The 26,150-nt window shown below is 38.5% G+C and overlaps 2 protein-coding genes and 2 long non-coding RNA genes across 47 annotated transcripts in view; 2 read left to right on the forward strand and 2 right to left on the reverse strand.

Annotated features, from left to right (window-relative positions):
- LOC110967593 (6-phosphofructo-2-kinase/fructose-2,6-bisphosphatase-like) overlaps positions 1-4,974 on the forward strand; it is an 18,397-nt gene extending 13,423 nt beyond the window's left edge. The window contains exon 14 of the mRNA XM_051949516.1: positions 179-4,974. Coding sequence (XP_051805476.1) covers positions 179-238 — 60 coding nt within the window. The 3' untranslated portion in view covers positions 239-4,974. The remainder of the gene's footprint in view (positions 1-178) is intronic.
- Positions 4,975-5,098: 124 nt separating this feature from the next.
- On the reverse strand, positions 5,099-25,978 carry ndnl2 (necdin-like 2). The gene is made up of 11 exons (XM_022217247.2): positions 25,853-25,978; positions 25,620-25,675; positions 22,944-23,063; positions 22,807-22,870; positions 21,171-21,250; positions 20,983-21,077; positions 13,887-13,966; positions 13,768-13,810; positions 13,623-13,685; positions 5,766-5,880; positions 5,099-5,681 (listed from the first exon to the last, which is right to left on the reverse strand). The coding sequence occupies exons 2-11, from the start codon at positions 25,668-25,670 to the stop codon at positions 5,583-5,585; spliced, it is 810 nt and encodes a 269-aa protein (XP_022072939.2). The 5' UTR covers positions 25,671-25,675; positions 25,853-25,978; the 3' UTR covers positions 5,099-5,582.
- Positions 8,511-11,788, forward strand: LOC127534407 (uncharacterized). Of its 43 annotated transcripts, XR_007942554.1 has the most exons (9): positions 8,511-8,715; positions 8,754-8,867; positions 8,982-9,019; positions 9,096-10,305; positions 10,570-10,607; positions 10,684-10,721; positions 10,832-11,059; positions 11,136-11,173; positions 11,324-11,573. It is a non-coding gene; the product is annotated as an uncharacterized LOC127534407 (long non-coding RNA). The 43 variants fall into 43 exon arrangements; XR_007942545.1 differs by lacking the exon at positions 8,982-9,019 and having other exon boundaries at positions 8,754-8,829; XR_007942531.1 differs by adding an exon at positions 11,662-11,788 and having other exon boundaries at positions 8,511-10,305; positions 11,324-11,361.
- Positions 17,447-20,243, reverse strand: LOC127534409 (uncharacterized). Of its 2 annotated transcripts, XR_007942568.1 has the most exons (6): positions 20,037-20,243; positions 19,476-19,787; positions 19,038-19,099; positions 18,543-18,667; positions 17,792-18,418; positions 17,447-17,731 (listed from the first exon to the last, which is right to left on the reverse strand). It is a non-coding gene; the product is annotated as an uncharacterized LOC127534409 (long non-coding RNA). The 2 variants fall into 2 exon arrangements; XR_007942567.1 differs by lacking the exons at positions 18,543-18,667; positions 19,038-19,099; positions 20,037-20,243 and having other exon boundaries at positions 19,538-20,020.
- Positions 25,979-26,150: the final 172 nt, after the last annotated feature.

A 26,150-nucleotide genomic window follows, 5' to 3' on the forward strand; every position in this document is an offset into this window, starting at 1 on the left:
GAGTTCAGTGTTTTTAATCTGAAGGTTGTTTATGGATAAGAGTGAAGTTCAACATTTTACCTTCATGCTCTGAATTTTTTGGTCACACCTTGTACGCTGTTCTTGAAAGTGACTAACGATAAACTGAGTATTTTCTACCCGATGCGACCATAAAAACACTCTGCGTCATCTTTCCCAGAACGTGGACGTTGACAGAGAGCCGGCCGAGGCTCTGGAGACGGTTCCCGAGCACATCTAGAGGACCCCCAGCAGCCGGACCGGACGGAAAGTGGCCTTTTTGTGTTTGTTTATTTTGTAATTTAAGTAATTGTAGAGATTATTGTTGTTGTTGGTGTGAAGCAGGAAAGCTTCAGTGTTGAAAATAAGATTTTATTTTATTTTTTTTCCTAATGGCAGCCTACTTCCATTGTAAACGCACTTTATAATGCAGGGCCAAGGCCAAACGTCTGGAATGAAGACGACTCTTTTACTGTGAAAAACTACTGGTTTGTCTCTACTTCCTGTTTACTTTAACCCAAGCCTAGCAACACGTTAACAGTCAGTCAGATCTCAACTTGCTGTGTGGATTTATGGTGTCCATCTTCAAACATTCAGGTATCCAGATGTTTCCGGTTGACCAGCTGCTGACTAAAGCCCCGTTCAGACATGTTTTCTGTTAATATGATGCCAAATAAACCTGTTGACTACACGTCTGAGCGGACGTTCTACTCAATTTATCCTAAAGGTCGTGCCAGAAATCTCAGATTGGCTCTAGCAGCATTAACTGAACAGCTGTACTTGGAGTCATGTGAAGTGATTTAGGAAAGATTTTCCACGTTTCAGCCACGATATTCATCCAAAAACACCACAGAGAGCAAAAGATATTGTAGCAGGAGCTGAAGTTTAGCTTGTTGCTTCCAGTTGTTTAGGACCGTTTCCTCTGTTTTTATTAAATATCTGCAGCGTCAGACAGCAGCTGGATCTTTCAAAGTGTCTCCAAAGATAAAGAGTTGCCTTTTTTTTTTTTTTATTAACAGCAGCAACTTAAATAATTGGCTATAATTATAAATGATCCCTGGCATGAAATTAATATTTTTTTAAAACAATCTCCAGTGTTCAGGAAATCGTAAACTGTTGCATGTTTGGACGCTTTGAGAAGCTGCTGTTAGCTTAAATTTAGCCTTTTGTTTCTCATTACATTATCATGTTTTATACAACACCTGGTGTGTTGTCTATTCTTTCGTGAACGGCAAATATCGCGTCTCTCTGTGGTGGTTTTGACATAAATTGACATCCGTCTGACTAAATGTCGTCACTTTTAACGGATCGATGAAGCCGGTAAAGATCACATGTCTGAAAGGGGCTTTGATTAAACGAGCCTTAAAGGAACAGTTTGACATCCAGTCCAGTTAGCTTAGCACAGAGACTTTAACCATGTGCTGCAGCTTTCATTACAGACTGTTGCATGAAGATCGTTGCACCTTGAACTTCCACCTCATAAATCCATCATATCAAGTTCAAGGCCACAAACAAAACTGATCTGGAATGCAAAGGTCGACCGTTGTATTTTTACTCCTGCGAGAAGCCACCACATATTTTCTGCTGTTCGAATGATGGTGGGCCAGAAAAGCATCTTGGCAAGCGCCTACTGCTTGGCATTCTGGTATTTTTAGACGTGGTGTGAGCTGGACTACAGACGGAGGCTTCAGAGCAACAGAATACAGATTTAACCTCCTGGAAATGATTAAAAACATGCATAAAATTTAGACATGATAGTCGACTCCTGGGTCATTCCAGAACTCAAGGACATTTGAGCCTCAATGTTTGAAAAACAAACCAGGTTTCTGCTCCATACTCATCAATAATAGGTTCTGATTGACTCGGCTTCCATATCAACGGTAGCATCTTTTATCCATGTTTTATTGGTTGTTTTCTAACTCCTATCACAGTAACAAGGTTGCTAATCCATCCTACTGAAAATGACGAGACAGAAAACGACAAATGAGACAGAAAACGAGACACTAAACTAGTGTTGTATCCTGTTAGCTTAATTAGCGCTACAGCTAACGTCTAGTTCCATGAGCTTCTTGTTTGGGCTCTAAATTGTCAGAAAATGGTGACAAACAACAAATGTTATAGACCCCTTGCAGTGTTTACATGGTATGCGCGCGCAGACCCGGTGCACATTCCACTTTAATTTAATGGGTGAGCCAGTGTCTGACGACTGGGGTGTCTTGAGTTCCCCGAACAAGAACAGAAAGATAGCGTTTAGGAAATTGCACATCTCGGCTTTGGCCGCATCAATGGGCTCGCTTTGAGAAGGCGGTGGCGGCTGTTGTTTGGGGCTGCCGCCGCTGACAACCGCTGACAGCCGCCTCCTGCTGCCTGCCGGACACGGCCTCTTGCTGTTTGGATGCAGCAGATGTGTGCTGTCCTGTTGCTGCTGGCCTGGTTCGGCATGTTGGGTATTCAATGCGTTATCAGGCACTACTTTGACATACTGCACTGTCCTGCTAACGGGCTCAGGGCTTCTCCGGTATATCAGCAGGAACTGTGATATCAACGTAACGACTGCTCCGGAGAACGCGGAAATCAGTGTTAAGTAAACCAAACGTTTAGCCGCGGTAACAAAGCAAGTTCCACCTGGTCGCTGTCACAGCTGCCATATCATCTGCTTTACTACGATTCTGACAGCCGACAGCACAAGAAGAAGGCATATTTAGCGTAATATGAGCTTACAATATCACGCCTTGGCCAGGTAAACAGGCTTTGTTTTGAACCGGGTCTGCGCGCGCAGCTGCCTAATTAAGTATGCATACGTCATGTGGAAGGGGTCTATATTTTGTTGTCAACCCAAAGATCTTCAGTTTACTGTCAAAGAAGAAACCAGAAAATATTAACATATCAGAATAGTGAATAAATAAGCGGTTAATACAGGTTGAAACTCTGTTTACACTTAAGTATAACGTGTTGTGATACATTTAATTTATTGTGATGTCTCGACTACAGATCACAGGTTTATCATTAAAACTGGAGTTTTCTTCATTTAAAACAGCTGATTCCTGCCTTAGTTGGTGTTTTACTGCCAGCAAATGTCCAAATGAAACCATCAGGGTTTAATTAGAAGCGATGGAACCAAACGAGCTGCTGGTGGGTAAAAACCACAAATCTCCTTTAAATGAACGTATTTGACCCAAAATGTTGAACTGCTTCCAAACTGTTCCTTGAACGCTGCAGATTTAATCCAACATGTAACTGGTGGAGGTGTTGAGCTTCCATCCACATGCGAAGAAAAACCCTCATCTGCACAATAAATATTAGCATGTTAGCGTCAGAGTTGATAAACAGACATGTTAATACTCACATAATGGATGGAAATGGTTTTATTTTGCTTTTTCTTCTGCTAATGTTCCATTTCACTACTTTGGTTTGTAGAGTTCATGTGTCTTTCCCATGTTTAGTGTCTTCAGTGCAGAAAACTTCTTCAGTTCTGTGGGCAGCAGCCGGGTTTCCATCATTTTGACTTTTTCTGAAAAGAATGGATGAACTTCATGGGAAATGGAAAAACGCTTTCTGATGAGGTTTTATCTCCTCGGGTTTATCTTAAAACTCGCTGTAGTTTTTCTGTTTATTACAGCTGTCACCAATAGCGCCACCTTCTGTCCACGCTGAGCAGTTTATTTGCTCCACAGTAGCTGTCAGAAACCAGTTTCTTTGCATTTAAAACATTTTTGGCGACTCTTAGAGTTTTGACGTTTCCATGGAAACCCGGCTGGTTTTGCTTGCAGAGCTGCTGGTGATGAGTAAAAACTTTTGCTGCTGAACTCCTCTGATGAACTGAAGGATTCTGGGAGGAATCAGGAGATGTTTGTCCCTTTAACTGCCCCACAAACACCACAATGTGCCTCATATTTAATAACACATAACTCTATGCAGCGTTCACACAACAGACGTTCTAACGGAACCCTGAGGATCCTTATGGTGCATTACTTCTTCTATTTTACTGTTTTCTAAAGAAACCACGTCCACCTTAATCAGTTTCTCGTAGCGTGTTGTGATCGGGTTTAGATCCTGGCGTCATGAGTCTGTGGTTCTGTTAAAGCTCTCTCTGGCTTAACCAGTTTGAGTGTATGGATTTTGAAAATGTGCAAAAATTTATCCAAAATATGACATAATTCAAAATGGCTGACTTCCTGTTGTGTTTTAGGTACTGTTAATATTTTTGTGCATCCTGATGAATGTACCAAATTTCATCGACGTATGTGACACGACCTGGTCGTAGTTCCTGTTTATAATTTTCCAGGTGGCGCTATTGAGCTGTTTGACTCACACCTATGCAGGGCCCCTAAAATATTTTTTTGGCCAATCCTGATGTGTTCAAAGTTTCACACATTTCAGTATTTGTAGGCCTTCAAAAGTGTGATTCAAAAGACAAAGAATGAAAAATAATTTTTAAGAATCGTGGGTTTCCACAGACTCTTTGCAGGGTTCGGTGCTCGGACCCTAATTATCCACTTTAGACTTTTTTTTTTTCCCCATCAATTTGGCCAATTTCAGAGATTTTGTAGAACTGAAATAACCTGACAGTGTTGCATCATTTGGGACAAATTTTGGGTAATTCTGTCCAGTTCAGGAGCCTGCAGGAGTTTTGTCAGTGATCTGACTCAGTCATGTAAAGATTAGTGCAGTAATGGATGGATTCATGACACCAGGAAGCCCAGATGTTTGTGCTCATCGTAGCTTCACTGTAGTCGCCTGAGGCAGCAATAGAAACCCAACTTCCTCAGGGGAACCTTATTTAAAACCAGATGCCAGCAGATACGAGTGTAAATAAACGTATGAACATTTAAACTGTATCTGTCTTTTTAAACTGCTTTTCTCTTGTCTGTGTAAATTTGCAATGGTGCCAGAGTTCAGTGGAAATACTGATTAATCAAATGTTTTCTGTAAACTTGAACTGTTACCTTAAAGTCCACGCAATAAATGGAAAAACGACTTGTTTGTTTCTTGGGTATTTATTAAGAAAAGAACAAATTAATGTACAAATATGTAAACAACGTAAAATAACTGGAAATGCTGCAGCTTCAACAGACTCAAACCGGGTCGTTTTATTTAAAAAAAAAAAAATCAATCTGTACCTCTTCAGAACCATCAGGTTCTTCATCTCCACAGTAGGCGGGTTTGTGTCATTTTCCTCAACTTTCAAGTCATTTAGGGAAAGTTCTGAAGCATTTTCCATGAATTTCAGCTGTTTACTACAATTTCTAGTCCTTCTGGACCCACCTCTATGGACTTCAAGGACCTGGAATGTTCTGAGACTAAACTTAGACTGGAAGCAGAAAAGAAGAACGTCCCCTGGAGAAAGTTCTAGAGTAGATCTACTGACGTCTACTCTAGAACTTTCTACAGAGAATGTTTTCCTCTGTGGACTTCAAGGACCTGAAACTCTGATCATTGATAAAGTTACTGCAGATGAAGAACCAGATGTTCTGAGGAGGTTTGGGGGGAACTTGTACTAAATGACTCTAGCTAACATGTCCGTTGCTGCTGCAGCGTCTCTCTAACCCAGAATAAATAACTGAAGGCGAGTACAGAGTGTGCAGTCATCTCTGGCTGCTGCTTCCAGGCTGCTGGGTGGAGTTCTGGCTGGAATGAGCTTCTCGGTACTGCTGACTCCAGCTCTGAGGGTCCCGTTCGTGGAGCTGAGGTCAAACCATCGTTCTGTTAAATAACGTTCTGCGGGGCTGAATTCAGCTCTGCTAAAATCTGCTCATCCACACACTTACTTCGCCCATGACGTCCAGGATTTTGGTTTTGGACACTTCCTTTTCAGCGCGTTGGCCCCAGCGGAGCTCGTGTTCGACCGGCTCGGTGTGAGGGATTCGCACAAACTCCAGGTACCTGAACGCAACACATTCATTCAAAAACGGGTTAATTCAAACTTCAGGTGTTTTCCATTTGCTCCGGGAGCATTTTTCCTCACTGTGGGCTCATTTTACACCTCAGCAGAAACAGAACAACCAGGAATGTTATGACTGAACTCATTTAAAGTATGTTAAGGCAGAAAAAAAACATCGTGCATTTTGGTAAATGTAGATCAGATGTAGTTCCTGGTTGTTCCACCAGGTGGAGCCTCTTCCTGTTTAATCCTGTAGAGACCAGAGGAGGCGTCACTCAGACTGCAGTTCATGTTAAAGCAGAGAGCATTGTGGGAGTTTAGCAGCAACAGGCACCATGACAAAGACTCCTCCAACCAGAGGTCAGGAGTTGTATATTTGCAGTGGATCATCAGGACTTGAAAATGATCCAGAGTGACCTAAAAAATTTTTTCAAAATTATTCAAAACTTACTAAAAATGACAAAAAGATGTCTAAATTTACTTAAAATTCATCTGAAGTAACTTAAAATGTGTCCATAATGACCTTAAAACTTGTCCAAGGAAACAAAAAACATCAAAAGTGACTTAATATTACTCTGAAGTGACATAGAATTAGTCTTAAATGACTTGAAAATTGGTCTATAATAACTGAAATGTCTGAAGAGACTTAAAATTAGTATTAAACTACTTCAAAACCATTCAAACTGACCTAAAATGATAGCCTAGCCGTGCTAGACAACCCATGGCAACAAATTTAATTCTCTGCCAGGGTGGGTCTCGTTACCCTCCATAAGGCTCGAGGTTGGATTCTCCTAAAACTGGCCGGACCAATCACCATGAAATGTAGAGTCAGAAGGCGGGCGTAACTAAGTGACGACAGAGGCATGACGATTCTGACAGAAACAACCGGAAACAACTAGCCTAGCCACACTAGACAACCCACGGCAACGAATTTAATTCTCTGCCAGGGTCGACAACAAAAACGACAACAGTCGTTGAGCTCCATTAGCACCGACTCTGAATAATCTTTCTGTTAACATGTCTGTAATATACTTGAGCTTCACCCATTGACTGTATAAATAAGGCTTCACCGAACCACTGCATCCTCTGATTTCCGGCGCTCTAGGAGCCTACCGTATTTTCACGACTATAAGGCGCACATAAAAGTCTTAGATTTTCTTCAAATTGTGCGGCGCGCCCTATGGTGCAGTGCGTCCTGTGTGTGTTGTTGTAAGGCGGACGTAGACCAGGTGGTTTTTTCCACGCATCACCATCGCTGTTGATCTGTGACTCTATGCGTGCTCATCTCACAGCCGATGTTAAAAAACAAGTGAAGCAAATGAACTCTGAGCTTGCTGTCATTCCGGGAGGCCTGACAAAGGAACTCCAACCGCTGGACATCGGTGTGAACCGGCCGTTCAAAGTAAGGCTGCGAGCGGCGTGGGAGCGATGGATGACCGATGGAGACCACAGTTTCACTAAGAGTGGAAGGCAGCGCCGGGCGAGTTACGCCACAATTTGCGAATGGATTGTAAATGCTTGGGCTAACGTGTCTGCTGGCACTGTTGTTCGAGCTTTCGCAAAAGCCGGCATCATTTCCGAGGCGCCGCACGGCACGGAAAGTGACTCTGACAGTGAAGAAAGTGAACCTGGCATGTTTGATGGAGGTTTAGTGCAGCTGTTCAATTCAGAAACAGAGGATGAGGACTTCCATGGGTCTGATTGATGACGATTACCGGTAAAAAAAAAATGTGAATACCAAACTCAGTTTTGCTCCCGCTCTATTTTTAAATACGCACACTTGTGTGCTTGTTTAATCCGTGTGTTTTACCATGCCCACGACTATTGATGATTAAAAAAATGTTAGTACTTTGTAATCAATACTAAAATAAAGCACAACCAAACTCAGTTTTGCTCCCGCTCTATTTTTAAATACGCACACTTGTATGCTTGTGTGTGTGTTGTTGTTGTAAGGCCGACGTAGTAGAGGACACCATGAGAACGTTAAAGGGGGAAGTGTATATAAAACCCTCGCCATATAATCAGGTGCGCCTTATGTGTGTGTTAAATACAGTAATGGCACACATAACTGAGACTGCGCCTTTTGGTACAGTGCGCCTTTTGGTCGTGAAAATACGGTATTTGTTGCGTTGACTGGTTGTATACCTACCCAATTGCTGCAGAGTGATTTGATAGACAACCTTTTAGCCCGCCTCCCTCCCTGTCGAGAGTCCCTAGACCCTTGTGTCTTCAGAGCATGGGTCTAGTGCGGCTAGGCTACTAAAATGATCCATAATGTATGCAAAATGACTAAAAAAGATCCAGAGTGACTAAAACTGGTCCAAAATGACTTAAAGTCAAGTTATATTTTAGTGAAAAATGAGACAAAAACAGTCAGAAACTGGAATTCATGAACTCTGAACTAGAGTGCTTCAGTAACAGATTTCTAAGTAGGACATGAGAAAAGTTCAGTCTAAAACATCTGTAAAGTTGAATGTGTGGAGAGAGAGTTCCTTCCAGACTCTGTTCTTCAGAGGTCTGGTTGTGGTTCTCCTCCAGCTGATCTGTGGTGTGGTATAAACCCGACTCTATGGTCTGACAGAGTCCGGCTCTGAACACACCAGGACAACAACGGTGGGACTCGAACCCACAACCTCCTGATCAGGAGTCTGTTTACTACAGCACTGAGCCACCAAACACAGCCAGGTAATCAGATTACTGTCAGAGCTAATGAACACAGCCAGGTAATCAGATTACTGTCAGAGCTAATGAACACAGCCAGGTAATCAGATTACTGTCAGAGCTAATGAACACAGCCAGGTAATCAGATTACTGTCAGAGCCACCGAACACAGCCAGGTAATCAGATTACTGTCAGAGCCACCAAACACAGCCAGGTAATCAGATTACTGTCAGAGCCACCGAACACAGCCAGGTAATCAGATTACTGTCAGAGCCACCGAACACAGCCAGGTAATCAGATTACTGTCAGAGCTAATGAACACAGCCAGGTAATCAGATTACTGTCAGAGCTAATGAACACAGCCAGGTAATCAGATTACTGTCAGAGCCAATGAACACAGCCAGGTAATCAGATTACTGTCAGAGCCAATGAACACAGCCAGGTAATCAGATTACTGTCAGAGCCAATGAACACAGCCAGGTAATCAGATTACTGTCAGAGCTAATGAACACAGCCAGGTAATCAGATTACTGTCAGAGCTAATGAACACAGCCAGGTAATCAGATTACTGTCAGAGCCACCGAACACAGCCAGGTAATCAGATTACTGTCAGAGCTAATGAACACAGCCAGGTAATCAGATTACTGTCAGAGCCACCAAACACAGCCAGGTAATCAGATTACTGTCAGAGCCACTGAACACAGCCAGGTAATCAGATTACTGTCAGAGCCACCAAACACAGCCAGGTAATCAGATTACTGTCAGAGCCACTGAACACAGCCAGGTAATCAGATTACTATCAGAGCCACCGAACACAGCCAGGTAATCAGATTACTGTCAGAGCCACCAAACACAGCCAGGTAATCAGATTACTGTCAGAGCCACCAAACACAGCCAGGTAATCAGATTACTGTCAGAGCTAGCAAACAGCCAGGTAATCAGATTACTGTCAGAGCTACCGAACACAACCAGGTAATCAGATTACTGTCAGAGCTACAAACACAGCCAGGTAATCAGATTACTGTCAGAGCTACAAACACAGCCAGGTAATCAGATTACTGTCAGAGCTACCGAACACAGCCAGGTAATCAGATTACTGTCAGAGCTAATGAACACAGCCAGGTAATCAGATTACTGTCAGAGCTAATGAACACAGCCAGGTAATCAGATTACTGTCAGAGCTAATGAACACAGCCAGGTAATCAGATTACTGTCAGAGCTAATGAACACAGCCAGGTAATCAGATTACTGTCAGAGCCACCGAACACAGCCAGGTAATCAGATTACTGTCAGAGCTAATGAACACAGCCAGGTAATCAGATTACTGTCAGAGCTAATGAACACAGCCAGGTAATCAGATTACTGTCAGAGCCAATGAACACAGCCAGGTAATCAGATTACTGTCAGAGCCAATGAACACAGCCAGGTAATCAGATTACTGTCAGAGCCAATGAACACAGCCAGGTAATCAGATTACTGTCAGAGCTAATGAACACAGCCAGGTAATCAGATTACTGTCAGAGCCACCAAACACAGCCAGGTAATCAGATTACTGTCAGAGCCACCAAACACAGCCAGGTAATCAGATTACTGTCAGAGCCACTGAACACAGCCAGGTAATCAGATTACTATCAGAGCCACCGAACACAGCCAGGTAATCAGATTACTGTCAGAGCCACCAAACACAGCCAGGTAATCAGATTACTGTCAGAGCCACCAAACACAGCCAGGTAATCAGATTACTGTCAGAGCTAGCAAACAGCCAGGTAATCAGATTACTGTCAGAGCTACCGAACACAAACAGGTAATCAGATTACTGTCAGAGCTACAAACACAGCCAGGTAATCAGATTACTGTCAGAGCTACAAACACAGCCAGGTAATCAGATTACTGTCAGAGCTACCGAACACAGCCAGGTAATCAGATTACTGTCAGAGCTAATGAACACAGCCAGGTAATCAGATTACTGTCAGAGCTAATGAACACAGCCAGGTAATCAGATTACTGTCAGAGCCACTGAACACAGCCAGGTAATCAGATTACTGTCAGAGCCACCAAACACAGCCAGGTAATCAGATTACTGTCAGAGCCACCGAACACAGCCAGGCAATCAGATTACTATCAGAGCCACCGAACACAGCCAGGTAATCAGATTACTGTCAGAGCCACCAAACACAGCCAGGTAATCAGATTACTGTCAGAGCTAGCAAACAGCCAGGTAATCAGATTACTGTCAGAGCTACAAACACAGCCAGGTAATCAGATTACTGTCAGAGCTACAAACACAGCCAGGTAATCAGATTACTGTCAGAGCTACCGAACACAGCCAGGTAATCAGATTACTGTCAGAGCTAATGAACACAGCCAGGTAATCAGATTACTGTCAGAGCTAATGAACACAGCCAGGTAATCAGATTACTGTCAGAGCCACTGAACACAGCCAGGTAATCAGATTACTGTCAGAGCCACCAAACACAGCCAGGTAATCAGATTACTGTCAGAGCCACCGAACACAGCCAGGTAATCAGATTACTATCAGAGCCACCGAACACAGCCAGGTAATCAGATTACTATCAGAGCTAATGAACACAGCCAGGTAATCAGATTACTGTCAGAGCCACCGAACACAGCCAGGTAATCAGATTACTGTCAGAGCTACAAACACAGCCAGGTAATCAGATTACTGTCAGAGCTACAAACACAGCCAGGTAATCAGATTACTGTCAGAGCTACCGAACACAGCCAGGTAATCAGATTACTGTCAGAGCCACCAAACAGACCCAGGTAATCAGATTACTGTCAGAGCCACCGAACACAGCCAGGTAATCAGATTACTGTCAGAGCCACCAAACACAGCCAGGTAATCAGATTACTGTCAGAGCCACCAAACACAGCCAGGTAATCAGATTACTGTCAGAGCTAGCAAACAGCCAGGTAATCAGATTACTGTCAGAGCTACCGAACACAACCAGGTAATCAGATTACTGTCAGAGCTACAAACACAGCCAGGTAATCAGATTACTGTCAGAGCTACAAACACAGCCAGGTAATCAGATTACTGTCAGAGCTACCGAACACAGCCAGGTAATCAGATTACTGTCAGAGCCACCAAACAGACCCAGGTAATCAGATTACTGTCAGAGCCACCGAACACAGCCAGGTAATCAGATTACGGTCAGTAACTGGATTACAGGAAGTACAAACATTAAGAATGGATTTGTTTAGTTTAGAACAAACTTTTTTCATCGACTTTTGTCACGTTTAAATCATAAAGGACAAGTTTTAGTCAGGTTAGATTGATTTTAAACTATTTCTAACAAGGTTTTATGTAACCTTTAATACATTTTAAATAAATTTGGACATGTTTTAGTCACTTTAGATAGATTTTTTTGTCATTTTGGTCGCTCTGGATCTTTTGAAGTCGTGTTGGACAGATTTGAAATATTTTAATACTAATTTTAAATTCATTTTGAATAAGTCATTTTGGACCAATTTTAAGTCACATCAGACTAATATTAAGTCACTTAAGACATGTTTTGTTACTTTGGACAAGTTTTAAGTCATTTTGGACCAATTTTAACTCATTTAAGACCAATTCAAAGTCATCTTGGACATTTCTTTTATTACCTCGGTCAAGTTTTGAGTAACTAAGGACAATCTTTAAAGTCATTAAGGACACATTTTAAGTCATTGCAGACCAACTTTAAGCCACTTCAAGCATTGATTTTGTGCTTTTGAACAGGTTTCAAATTATTTTAATAAACTTATGTCACTCCAGATTAATATTAAGTCACTCTGAATATTTTTTTGTCATTTTAATTTTGATCATTTTTAAATGTCAAGTCACTGTGGAAGTCATTTCAGACTAATGTGAAGTCACTTTAGATACTTTCTGTCATGCTGGACTTGTCTTAAGTCATTTGATCCAAATCTGAAGTCATTTTCCACTCATTTAGAGTCACTGGAGTTTTTTTAAAATCATCTTAGACCATCTGGGACAGATTTCGGTCATTCTGGACCATTTTCTTTTGCCCCATTTCGGCATATTTTGAACATTTCTGGAACCTTGCTGGTGTTTTTCAGCAATCAGAGAACAATTCTATGTATTATAACAGCAGAAGTCCATTTCACTGATCGCTCATTTTACAAAAGTTAAAAATACGTTTGCTGTCAGCAGCAGGTTTCAGGTTAATGAAGAACAAACATGATTCTGTTCCTTCTGTGTAATTCTCAAATATTTGTCAGTTTGAACACACACTTTGTGTTTTCGTTTGTTTTTGTGACACTTTTGCTCTTCAAAGCTCAAAATCAGCCACTACTTCTAATTTAGCAACGAGGCTTTCACACATTCACCTTATTTATTGATCATTTTCCTGTTTTTACAGCTTTCTCTTCTGATAAATGGGGTAAATTTGGTGATTTCTTAGGTGGAAAAAGATGCTTTCCAAATCCACAGAAGAATTTTGTAATCAGATTACATCTTCCTGCATCATTTTGTCTCTTAACGTTATTTTGGCATCTTTTAGTGTCATTTTTGCATAGCTTCGTCATTTCTACAATGATTTATGTAATTTCTGCAGCATGTAGTGTTAGTTTTGCAAGGTTTTGTGTAATTCTTGCACCTTTGTTTCATTTTTGTGTACTTTAGTGTCATTTGTTCAACTTCTAGCATACTTTTTGCTTCTTTTAGTGTCATATTTGTATCTTTTATTGTCATTTTTGCTTCTTTCCATGTCGATTTTGTCTCATTTCTGCAACACGTAGAGTCATTTTGGCAAGGTTTTGTGGTATTCTTGCACATTTTTGTATTTTTTTGTGTCATTTATCCAACTTCTAGTGTACTTTTTGCATCATTTTAGCATCTTTGAGCATCATTTGTGTATTATTCTGGACTTTTTCCTTCTTTTAGTGTCATTTTTGCATGTTTTAGTTTATTTCAGCTTCTTTCAGTTTTACTTTTGCATCTTTCTGTGTGACATTTGTATATTTTAGTTTCATTTTTGCAGACCCACAGAAGGACTTTGTAATGAGATTACCGGTAAAGTCTGGATTCTTTCATGAAAAGGACCAAAGTGAAGTTCACCTCTGACGTACGAACTCATCTGTGACGACCTTCTTCACGTCTCCAAAGTCTTCGTGCTTCTCTCTGCAGAGGACAAACGGACTAATTGACAGTGAGCTCGTTAATGAACTCAGCTTCCTGTTGTGAATCTTAAAGCGGTCCTCACCCCGGATCCACACGCAGCTTCTTCAGCAGGTTCCAGATGACGTCTGGAGGAGCGAGCAGAGGCAGACGTTGGTTTGGGGTTCGGTCACAAACGCTGAGCAGGTGAAATCAGGAACTTACTTTCTCTGACGACGCCTCCCTTCATGAAGATCACGCTGAGGATGACGAACAGCAGACCTCTCTTAGGATCGGCGGGGCTGCTGCAGAGAACAACAGGTCAGCTTCAGCAGACTACGTCCAGTTCATGAGGAAACACGCCAAAGATCCAGCAGGTTCCCCCAAAAAAGTCCATCGGAAACGTTCAGAGCATGTTTAATCATTTAGGACAGTTTCTTTACTCATTTTTGGACCCATTCTCAGTGATTTTGGTCCATTTCTAATTCATTTCTGACATTTTTTTCTCATTTTGGAAAGGTTTCAAGACATTCTGGATGAGTTTTGTGGGTTTTTTCCCATGTTGGATCATTTTAATGTGAGTAAAAATGAAACCTTTCATTTGGGAAAACTTCCCATTTTTCATTGTGCTTTTTGTGTGTCATGTTTTTGGGTCATTTTAGCATCTTTTAGTGACATTTATGCATATTTCAGTTTAATTTTTGCTTCTTTTAGTGTCATTTATGCATATTTCAGTTTAATTTTTGCATCTTTTACTATCCTTTTTGCATTTTCAGCATCTTTTTGTGTCCTGATTTTGAGTTCTTTTGTTCAGACATAGAATAATCAGGTAGATGTTGATTACCTTGCTACCTTGACAGTTTTGGCGAAACCTCTCTCCTTCCTCAGAAGCGTCTTACTGACAGCCTGTGATGTGTCAGCCGGCAGAATTTGACAGCCGGCATTTGTGGAACGGCCAGGAGAGTCTCCAGAGTGTCATATTTGTATAGTTTAGTGTCATTTTTGTGTCTTTTAGTGTCATTTTTGTGTCTTTCAGTGTCATTTTTGTGTCTTTTAGTTTCATTTTTGTGTCTTTCAGTGTCATTTTTGTGTCTTTTAGTTTCATTTTTGTGTCTTTTAGTTTCATTTTTGTGTCTTTCAGTGTCATTTTTGTGTCTTTTAGTTTCATTTTTGTGTCTTTTAGTTTCATTTTTGTGTCTTTCAGTGTCATTTTTGTGTCTTTCAGTGTCATTTTTGTGTCTTTTAGTTTCATTTTTGTGTCTTTCAGTGTCATTTTTGTGTCTTTTAGGGTCAGGTTTGCATCATTTCTTGTCATTTTTGTGTCTTTTAGTTTCATTTTTGTGTCTTTCAGTGTCATTTTTGTGTCTTTTAGTTTCATTTTTGTGTCTTTCAGTGTCATTTTTGTGTCTTTTAGTTTCATTTTTGTGTCTTTCAGTGCCATTTTTGTGTCTTAGTTTCATTTTTGTGTCTTTCAGTGTCATTTTTGTGTCTTTTAGGGTCAGGTTTGCATCATTTCTTGTCATTTTTGTCAGGTTTTGTGTAGTACTCACACTTTTCTGTTTCATTTTTGCATCTTCTTTTTGTCTCTGTGTGTCGGTGTTTCATGTCTTTTTTTAAACTTTCACCTCATTAGGGCATGTTTTGTCGTCTTAATCATTTTACACAAATTAAGCCTTTTTGTTATTTTCTGAGTCACTTTCGGTCAGGTGGAGGCGTTTTGTAGAAACTGAGGCAGATCATTATTATTTAGATAACTGTAGTGTTTTGGAAAAGCTTTGGGCAATTTTCAAGTGATTATGAACTTTTTTTTTTCATTTTGTTTAGATTTCAGCTCATTTAGAACCAGCTTTGATTCATTTTATTCAAGTTTTCAGTCATTCTGGACAAATTAAGTCTTTTAGGACCATTTTATAGTAATTTACGATAAACTAGGAGTCATTTGGGCAGTTTTTATTTCATTTTTAGGTAATTTTGAACAGTATTTGGGGCTTTTCAATCAAAATGTGTGTTTTTTTTTAAACAAACCAAAGAACAATTTGACTAATTTTAGTTTAGTTTTGAGTCCTAATGACAAATTAAGTCTTTACGAGTCATTTTACACAAGTTTTTATAATTTAGTCAAGTTTGGAAGGACTGTAGTCCTATTTTTGGTTTCACCTGTTTTGTGGTGACTTTCTCGGGTTTTCCTGGCATATTTGAACCTTTCAGGATGATTTTGTGTCTTTTTGTGGTGATTTCAGTATTTTTTCCTGGCATATTTGAACCTTTCAGGATGATTTTGTGTCTTTTTGTGGTGATTTCAGTATTTTTTCCTGGCATATTTGAACCTTTCAGGATGATTTTGTGTCTTTTTGTGGTGATTTCAGTATTTTTTCCTGGCATATTTGAACCTTTCAGGATGATTTTGTGTCTTTTTGTGGTGATTTCAGTATTTTTTCCTGGCATATTTGAACCTTTCAGGATGATTTTGTGTCTTTTGTGGTGATTTCAGTATTTTTTTCTGGCATATTTGAACCTTTCAGGATGATTTTGTGTCTTTTTGTGGTGATTTCAGTATTTTTTCCTGGCATATTTGAACCTTTCAGGATGATTTTGTGTCTTTTTGTGGTGATTTCAGTATTTTTTCCTGGCATATTTAAACCTTTCAGGATGATTTTGTGTCTTTTTGTGGTGATTTTAGTATTTTTTCCTGGCATATTTGAACCTTTCAGGATGATTTTGTGTCTTTTTGTGGTGATTTCAGTATTTTTTCCTGGCATATTTGAACCTTTCAGGATGATTTTGTGTCTTTTTGTGGTGATTTCAGTATTTTTTCCTGGCATATTTGAACCTTTCAGGATGATTTTGTGTCTTTTTGTGGTGATTTCAGTATTTTTTCCTGGCATATTTGAACCTTTCAGGATGATTTTGTGTCTTTTGTGGTGATTTCAGTATTTTTTTCTGGCATATTTGAACCTTTCAGGATGATTTTGTGTCTTTTTGTGGTGATTTCAGTATTTTTTCCTGGCATATTTGAACCTTTCAGGATGATTTTGTGTCTTTTTGTGGTGATTTCAGTATTTTTTCCTGGCATATTTAAACCTTTCAGGATGATTTTGTGTCTTTTTGTGGTGATTTTAGTATTTTTTCCTGGCATATTTGAACCTTTCAGGATGATTTTGTGTCTTTTTGTGGTGATTTCAGTATTTTTTCCTGGCATATTTGAACCTTTCAGGATGATTTTGTGTCTTTTTGTGGTGATTTCAGTATTTTTTCCTGGCATATTTGAACCTTTCAGGATGATTTTGTGTCTTTTGTGGTGATTTCAGTATTTTTTCCTGGCATATTTGAACCTTTCAGGATGATTTTGTCTTTTGTGGTGATTTCAGTATTTTTTCCTGGCATATTTGAACCTTTCAGGATGATTTTGTGTCTTTTGTGGTGATTTTAGTATTTTTTCCTGGCATATTTGAACCTTTCAGGATGATTTTGTGTCTTTTTGTGGTGATTTCAGTATTTTTTCCTGGCATATTTAAACCTTTCAGGATGATTTTGTCTTTTTGTGGTGATTTCAGTATTTTTTCCTGGCATATTTGAACCTTTCAGGATGATTTTGTCTTTTGTGGTGATTTCAGTATTTTTTCCTGGCATATTTGAACCTTTCAGGATGATTTTGTGTCTTTTGTGGTGATTTTAGTATTTTTTCCTGGCATATTTGAACCTTTCAGGATGATTTTGTCTTTTTGTGGTGATTTCAGTATTTTTCCTGGCATATTTGAACCTTTCAGGATGATTTTGTCTTTTGTGGTGATTTCAGTATTTTTTCCTGGCATATTTGAACCTTTCAGGATGATTTTGTGTCTTTTTGTGGTGATTTCAGTATTTTTTCCTGGCATATTTGAACCTTTCAGGATGATTTTGTGTCTTTTGTGGTGATTTCAGTATTTTTTCCTGGCATATTTAAACCTTTCAGGATGATTTTGTGTCTTTTTGTGGTGATTTCAGTATTTTTTCCTGGCATATTTGAACCTTTCAGGATGATTTTGTGTCTTTTTGTGGTGATTTCAGTATTTTTCCTGGCATATTTGAACCTTTCAGGATGATTTTGTCTTTTGTGGTGATTTCAGTATTTTTTCCTGGCATATTTGAACCTTTCAGGATGATTTTGTGTCTTTTTGTGGTGATTTCAGTATTTTTCCTGGCATATTTGAACCTTTCAGGATGATTTTGTGTCTTTTTGTGGTGATTTCAGTATTTTTTCCTGGCATATTTGAACCTTTCAGGATGATTTTGTCTTTTTGTGGTGATTTCAGTATTTTTTCCTGGCATATTTGAACCTTTCAGGATGATTTTGTGTCTTTTTGTGGTGATTTCAGTATTTTTTCCTGGCATATTTAAACCTTTCAGGATGATTTTGTGTCTTTTTGTGGTGATTTTAGTATTTTTTCCTGGCATATTTGAACCTTTCAGGATGATTTTGTGTCTTTTTGTGGTGATTTCAGTATTTTTTCCTGGCATATTTGAACCTTTCAGGATGATTTTGTGTCTTTTTGTGGTGATTTCAGTATTTTTTCCTGGCATATTTGAACCTTTCAGGATGATTTTGTGTCTTTTTGTGGTGATTTCAGTATTTTTTCCTGGCATATTTGAACCTTTCAGGATGATTTTGTGTCTTTTTGTGGTGATTTCAGTATTTTTTCCTGGCATATTTGAACCTTTCAGGATGATTTTGTGTCTTTTTGTGGTGATTTTAGTATTTTTTCCTGGCATATTTGAACCTTTCAGGATGATTTTGTGTCTTTTGTGGTGATTTCAGTATTTTTTCCTGGCATATTTGAACCTTTCAGGATGATTTTGTGTCTTTTGTGGTGATTTCAGTATTTTTTCCTGGCATATTTGAACCTTTCAGGATGATTTTGTGTCTTTTTGTGGTGATTTCAGTATTTTTTCCTGGCATATTTGAACCTTTCAGGATGATTTTGTGTCTTTTTGTGGTGATTTCAGTATTTTTCCTGGCATATTTGAACCTTTCAGGATGATTTTGTGTCTTTTTGTGGTGATTTCAGTATTTTTTCCTGGCATATTTGAACCTTTCAGGATGATTTTGTGTCTTTTGTGGTGATTTCAGTATTTTTTCCTGGCATATTTGAACTTTTCAGGATGATTTTGTCTTTTTGTGGTGATTTCAGTATTTTTTCCTGGCATATTTAAACCTTTCAGGATGATTTTGTGTCTTTTGTGGTGATTTCAGTATTTTTTCCTGGCATATTTGAACCTTTCAGGATGATTTTGTGTCTTTTTGTGGTGATTTCAGTATTTTTCCTGGCATATTTGAACCTTTCAGGATGATTTTGTCTTTTGTGGTGATTTCAGTATTTTTTCCTGGCATATTTGAACCTTTCAGGATGATTTTGTGTCTTTTTGTGGTGATTTCAGTATTTTTCCTGGCATATTTGAACCTTTCAGGATGATTTTGTGTCTTTTTGTGGTGATTTCAGTATTTTTTCCTGGCATATTTGAACCTTTCAGGATGATTTTGTCTTTTTGTGGTGATTTCAGTATTTTTTCCTGGCATATTTGAACCTTTCAGGATGATTTTGTGTCTTTTTGTGGTGATTTCAGTATTTTTTCCTGGCATATTTAAACCTTTCAGGATGATTTTGTGTCTTTTTGTGGTGATTTTAGTATTTTTTCCTGGCATATTTGAACCTTTCAGGATGATTTTGTGTCTTTTTGTGGTGATTTCAGTATTTTTTCCTGGCATATTTGAACCTTTCAGGATGATTTTGTGTCTTTTTGTAGTGATTTCAGTATTTTTTCCTGGCATATTTGAACCTTTCAGGATGATTTTGTGTCTTTTTGTGGTGATTTCAGTATTTTTCCTGGCATATTTGAACCTTTCAGGATGATTTTGTGTCTTTTTGTGGTGATTTCAGTATTTTTTCCTGGCATATTTGAACCTTTCAGGATGATTTTGTGTCTTTTTGTGGTGATTTCAGTATTTTTTCCTGGCATATTTGAACCTTTCAGGATGATTTTGTGTCTTTTTGTGGTGATTTTAGTATTTTTCCTGGCATATTTGAACCTTTCAGGATGATTTTGTGTCTTTTGTGGTGATTTCAGTATTTTTTCCTGGCATATTTGAACCTTTCAGGATGATTTTGTGTCTTTTTGTGGTGATTTCAGTATTTTTCCTGGCATATTTGAACCTTTCAGGATGATTTTGTGTCTTTTTGTGGTGATTTCAGTATTTTTTCCTGGCATATTTGAACCTTTCAGGATGATTTTGTGTCTTTTGTGGTGATTTCAGTATTTTTTCCTGGCATATTTGAACCTTTCAGGATGATTTTGTGTCTTTTGTGGTGATTTTAGTATTTTTTCCTGGCATATTTAAACCTTTCAGGATGATTTTGTGTCTTTTTGTGGTGATTTCAGTATTTTTTCCTGGCATATTTGAACCTTTCAGGATGATTTTGTGTCTTTTTGTGGTGATTTCAGTATTTTTTCCTGGCATATTTGAACTTTTCAGGATGATTTTGTGTCTTTTTGTGGTGATTTCAGTATTTTTTCCTGGCATATTTGAACTTTTCAGGATGATTTTGTCTTTTTGTGGTGATTTCAGTATTTTTCCTGGCATATTTGAACCTTTCAGGATGATTTTGTGTCTTTTTGTGGTGATTTCAGTATTTTTCCTGGCATATTTGAACCTTTCAGGATGATTTTGTGTCTTTTTGTGGTGATTTCAGTATTTTTCCTGGCATATTTGAACCTTTCAGGATGATTTTGTGTCTTTTTGTGGTGATTTCAGTATTTTTCCTGGCATATTTGAACCTTTCAGGATGATTTTGTGTCTTTTTGTGGTGATTTCAGTATTTTTTCCTGGCATATTTGAACCTTTCAGGATGATTTTGTGTCTTTTTGTGGTGATTTCAGTATTTTTTTCTGGCATATTTGAACCTTCCAAGGTAGCTTAGGCTGTTTTTGTGGTGATTTGTGTCTTTTTGTGGTAGTTTTGGAAGGTGCTCTGGTTGTTTTGTGTATTTTTGTGCCAAATTTGAGTTTTTGTTGTATTTTCACCTGTTTTGTGGCAGATTTTGGTCCTTTGTGTGGTAATTTTAGTATTTTTCCTGACATATTTGAACCTGTCAGGATGATTTTGTGTCTTTTTGTGGGGATTTTGGCCATTTCTGTGGTGATCTTCCAGCTTTTTTAGTTATTTCAGTTGCAGTTTTTACCAGAACTCAGACGTGTTTCTCCTCCTAAAGTGTCTATCTGCTGGACTGATGAAGTTCTGAGGCTCAGCACTGACTGATCCTTCAGATTTGTGATCTTTGATCCTCACTTGATGGGTGAAGCTCCGTCACTCGGCTCCAGGTTGTTGATGAGGATGTACAGGTGGTTTTTGGGGTCGATTTCTACCAGTTTTAAACCAAACACCTGGTCAAAAGATTGGAAAAATGACAAGAACACATCAGTTTTAATCATAATAACGTGAGAATTCCTGAACATAATAAATGATCCAGACCAGACCTGGTCTAAGGTCCGAGCTGCTCTCTTTAGGATCTCAGGATAAATGTTTCTGTGCTCCTTCAACACGTGTTTCACAAGATCTGGAAGAAAAACAAGCAAAGTTATTCACAGTTTAAACATTTCCATCTCCTAATTACAGTTTAAAGTGAAATATTTATTGTTAAATTAAACATAGTGGCCTGATTTAGAGCTTCAAGGACCAAACACTTTTCATTTTAGTCTCATTTTTGCAGCTTATAGTGTCGTTTTGCTTTTTTAAATGTTGTTTCCGCATCTTTTAGTGTCGTTTTTTTCTTCTCTTAACATAATTTTTGTCTTTTAGTAGCATTTTTGCGTCATATCTGGAATGTTTTTACGTCATTTTTGCAAGGTTTTGTGTAATTCTTTCACCTTTTTCTTTCATTTTCATCTTTTTGTGCTATTTTTTGCAAGGTTTAATGTCATTTTTCAACATCTATAATACATTCTGCACTTTTTTGTTTCATTTTTGCATCTTTTGGCAACCTTTTTTTTGGATCTTTGTGTCATTTTTTCACCTTTTAGTGTAATTTTTCGCATCTTTCAGTGTAATTTTGCATTTTTCGCATAATTTTTGCAACTTTCCATATTTTTTGTTCACTTCTTATCATTTCTGCAATCATTTGTCATTTTTAAAACAAGTAGTGTACTTTTTGCATCTTTTTGTTCATTTTTTCATCTCTTTGCATCCTTTTTTGGATCTTTTAGTGTCATTTTTGCATCTTTATATATTTTTTGCATCTTTTAGTGTAATTCCGGCACCGTTTTCTTTCATTTTTAGGTCTTTTTGTGTCATTTTTGCAACTTTGCATATTATTTTTGCATCATTTCTTGTCATTTTTGCAAGGTTGTGTATTTTTTGCATCTTTTCTTTCCTTTGTGCATCTTTTTGCAGCCATTTTTGCTAATTTTAGTGTCATTTTTCCCAACTATTGGTGTAATTTTTGCTTCATTAGTGCCATTTTTGCTTCTTTTATTGTCCTTTTTGCAAGTTTCAGTGTAATCTTTGCTTCTTTTAGTGTATTTTCGGTTTCTTTCAGTGTAATTTTCTGTATCTTTTAGCGTCATTTTTTACGTCTTCTGTTGTTATTTTTGCAACTTCTAGTGTAAGTTGCATATTTTAGTTTCATTTTTACATCCCTTCTTGTCATATCTGGAATGTTTTTTTTTTTTGCAAAGTTTTGTGTAATTCTTGCACCTTTTTCTTTCATTTTTGCATCTTAAAGTGTAATTTTTGCATCTTTTACTGCATTTTTTGTATCTTGCAATATAAGTTTTGCATCTTTGTGTAATTTTCACATCTTTTTGTGTAATTTTTGCATCTTCCTGTATTATTTTTGGATCACTTCTTGTCATTTCTGTAATGTTTCACATCATTTTTCTAAGGTTTTGTGTAATTCTTGCACCTTTTCCTTTCATTTTTGCATCTTCTCCTGTTATTTTTCTCTCTTTGTGTCGCTGTTTCACGTCTTTTTTCATGTTCAGTCGGTATCTGAACTTCCAGACGAGTTCATTCCAGTTGATTTTCTGGTCTGGATTGCAGTGACGGACAACAGCAGCTGAAAACGGCCCCACGTTTTTCTTTTCCCCTCAGTGAGCTGCTGGTTTGTGGGTTTACCTGCTCGACGAACCGGAACCTTCTTCTGCTCTTTGACCAGGAAGTACTGAACCACCTCAGCCGTCTGCGGGACAAACAGGTGCGTTAGGAAAGCAAAACTCAGGTTTGTGATCGATTTCAAAGAGCATTTCCTCTACCTTCTGTTCGACCTGAGCCTCGGTGACTTTCTCCAGACCTCTCTGGACCTGAGACGTGCTGGGCTGAGTGAAGGTGACGTCATCATCGTCCTCCTGAGTCATCGAGCTGCCAGGATGCTTCTAAAGGCAGAAACTTCACTTTGAACCACAGAAAAGTCACAAAGCACCAACGTGTAGAAAGATAATCTGATCAAAACCGCTTTACTCTATGAATCCGTTTTTAAAAAATACCAAAAATAAACCGAGTGCAGAAACCAGGTTGTATAAAATAAAAATTCTGCCACTGCTGTTTTTGTCTCCTTGTGTCGTCGTTTCACGTCTTTTTTCCAAATTTTTGCTGTTTGTTTAATTTTGTGCATCTTTTAGAGGCATTTTTGCATCTTTTTGCATAATTTTGGCATCTTTTGTATATTTTTTTGACCTTTTACTGTCATTTCTGCAACTGTCAGTCATTTTTGCATCGTGTCATTTTTGCAACTTTCTCAGAATATTTGCATCTTTTTGCGTAATTTTTGCAACTGTTGTGAAATTTTTTCATCTCTTAGTGTGATTTTTGCATCTTTTTGTCTCACTTTTTCATTTTTTAGTGTCATTTTTTTTGCAACTTTTCTGGAATTTTTGCATCTTTTAGTGTATTTTTTGCATTGTTCAGTGTCATAATCATAAATTTTGTGTCATTTTTCTGAGATCATCTGACAGGAGTTTATACACACATGAACAAAATTGTTGGTACCCCTCAGTCAAAGAAGGAAAAACCCACAATTCTCACTGAAATCACTTGAAACTCACAAAAGTAACAATAAATAAAAATTTATTGAAAATTAAATAATCAAAATCAGCCATCACTTTTGAATTGTTGATTAACATAATTATTTAAAAAAAAAAAAACTAATGAAACAGGCCTGGACAAAAATGATGGTACCCATAACTTAATATTTTGTTGCACAACCTTTTGAGGCAATCACTGCAATGAAACGATTTCTGTATTTGTCAATGAGCGTTCTGCAGCTGTCAACAGGTATTTTGGCCCACTCCTCATGAGCAAACAGCTCCAGTTGTCTCAGGTTTGATGGGTGTCTTCTCCAAATGGCATGTTTCAGCTCCTTCCACATATGTTCAATGGGATTCAGATCTGGGCTCATAGAAGGCCACTTTAGAATAGTCCAACGCTTTTCTCTCAGCCATTCTTGGGTGTTTTTGGCTGTGTGTTTTGGATTGTTGTCCTGTTGGAAGACCCATGACCTGCGACTGAGACCAAGCTTTCTGACACTAGGCAGCACATTTCTCTCCAGAATGCCTTGATAGTCTTCAGATTTCATCGTACCTTGCACACTTTCAAGACACCCTGTGCCAGATGCAGCAAAGCAGCCCCAAAACATTACTGAGCCTCCTCCATGTTTCACCGTAGGGACAGTGTTCTTTTCTTGATATGCTTGGTTTTTGAGTCTATGAACATAGAGTTGATGTGCCTTACCAAAAAGCTCCAGTTTGGTCTCATCTGTCCAAAGGACATTCTCCCAGAAGCTTTGTGGCTTGTCAACATGCATTTTTGCAAATTCCAGTCTGGCTTTTTTATGAGTTTTTTTCAGCAGTGGTGTCCTCCTTGGTCGTCTCCCATGAAGTCCACTTTGGCTCAAACAATGACGAATGGTGCGATCTGACACTGATGTACCTTGGCCTTGGAGTTCACCTTTAATTTCTTTGGAGGTTGCTCTGGGCTCTTTGGATACAATTCCAACGATCCGTCTCTTCAATTTGTCATCAATTTTCCTCTTGCGGCCACGTCCAGGGAGGTTGGCTACTGTCCCGTGGGTCTTGAACTTCTGAATAATATGAGCCACTGTTGTCACAGGAACTTCAAGCTGTTTAGAGATGGTCTTATAGCCTTTACCTTTAAGATGTTTGTCTATCATTTTTTTTCGGATGTCCTGGGACAATTCTCTCCTTCGCTTTCTGTTGTCCATGTTCAGTGTGGTACACACCTTTTCACCAAACAGCAGGGTGACTACTTGTCTCCCTTTAAATAGGCAGACTGACTGATTATGAGTTTGGAAACACCTGTGATGTCAATTAAATGACACACCTGAGTTAATCATGTCACTCTGGTCAAATAGTTTTCAATCTTTTATAGAGGTACCATCATTTTTGTCCAGGCCTGTTTCATTAGTTTGTTTTTTTAAATAATTATGTTAATCAACAATTCAAAAAGTGATGGCTGTTTTTGATTATTTAATTTTCAATAAATTTTTACTTATTGTTACTTTTGTGAGTTTCAAGTGATTTCAGTGAGAATTGTGGGTTTTTCCTTCTTTAACTGAGGGGTACCAACAATTTTGTCCACGTGTGTACGTCTGCATGTGGTGGTTTTGGCACCTAGACCGGGTCAGCACAGAAAAATTCCCCGCTGATATGTCTCAACAACAAAAATAAAGGTCTCACAAGCCTAAAACATGTTTTAAACTGAATCCTGACCACATTTTCTGGGTCTAGATGTGAAGTTTTTAGACATGGATCTGGTCTACAGGAGTTTACACATCAGTATTATTTATTTACTTTGATAAATCCTATTAATAATCCTCCTTTCACACATTTTAAAGTGTGTATCAGCCATAATATTAATAATAAATCCAATAAATAACCTGAATATAAACAAACTAAATAAAAGTCCAGACTTACTCTGGCCTGAGAGGAGCTCTGGGTGTTGGACAGCCGCTTCCTGTTGGCCATGACGGCTGAAAAAACAGAGAGAACAAAGTAGGAAATTACAAAACACACGAGGATAAACAAGAAAACAAACAGTCAGGAAGCTTCATTTAGCAGCTAAAGCTAACCAGAAGCTAACTATCATCTCTAACTGGACTCTGTGTGGTTAAATAACCCGCTAGCTATTAAGTTTAACCTCCACTAACCAGTCTGCAGCAGAACCAGCACCCAGTTTAACCAGCAGCTCGGTGAAAAGAATCCCCCAGTTCTTTTGGAAACTCCGGTTTCCGAACCGTTGATTTCCCGCTTGGACGCCTGCTGATGACGTAGAATGCGTGCGCCGCCGTCAGTTTCTGTAGTTTTTTTTTATTTAACGGAAAACGTAACATGATAACTGCCACAATAAATATATGTATAAATATGTGCAAAAGGATGAATTAAAATTAGATCATCAATAAAATTCACGAGATAAAATTCCAATCTGTGAGATTAAAAAAAAACAAA

The sequence above is a fragment of the Acanthochromis polyacanthus genome, chromosome 6 (genome assembly GCF_021347895.1).
Source record: "Acanthochromis polyacanthus isolate Apoly-LR-REF ecotype Palm Island chromosome 6, KAUST_Apoly_ChrSc, whole genome shotgun sequence".
Lineage (NCBI taxonomy): Eukaryota > Metazoa > Chordata > Actinopteri > Pomacentridae > Acanthochromis > Acanthochromis polyacanthus.

Bases quoted from the DNA above. Each gene is read 5' to 3' on its own strand.
- ndnl2 (XM_022217247.2), bottom strand. From the start codon at position 25,670: ATGGCCAACAGGAAGCGGCTGTCCAACACCCAGAGCTCCTCTCAGGCC. The intron at 21,078-21,170 runs GTCTGGTCTGGA...TCTTTTGACCAG, and splicing joins CAGCTCGGACCTTAGACCAG to GTGTTTGGTTTAAAACTGGT. The intron at 5,881-13,622 runs GTGAACTTCACT...TGTTGCGTTCAG, and splicing joins GATGAGTTCGTACGTCAGAG to GTACCTGGAGTTTGTGCGAA.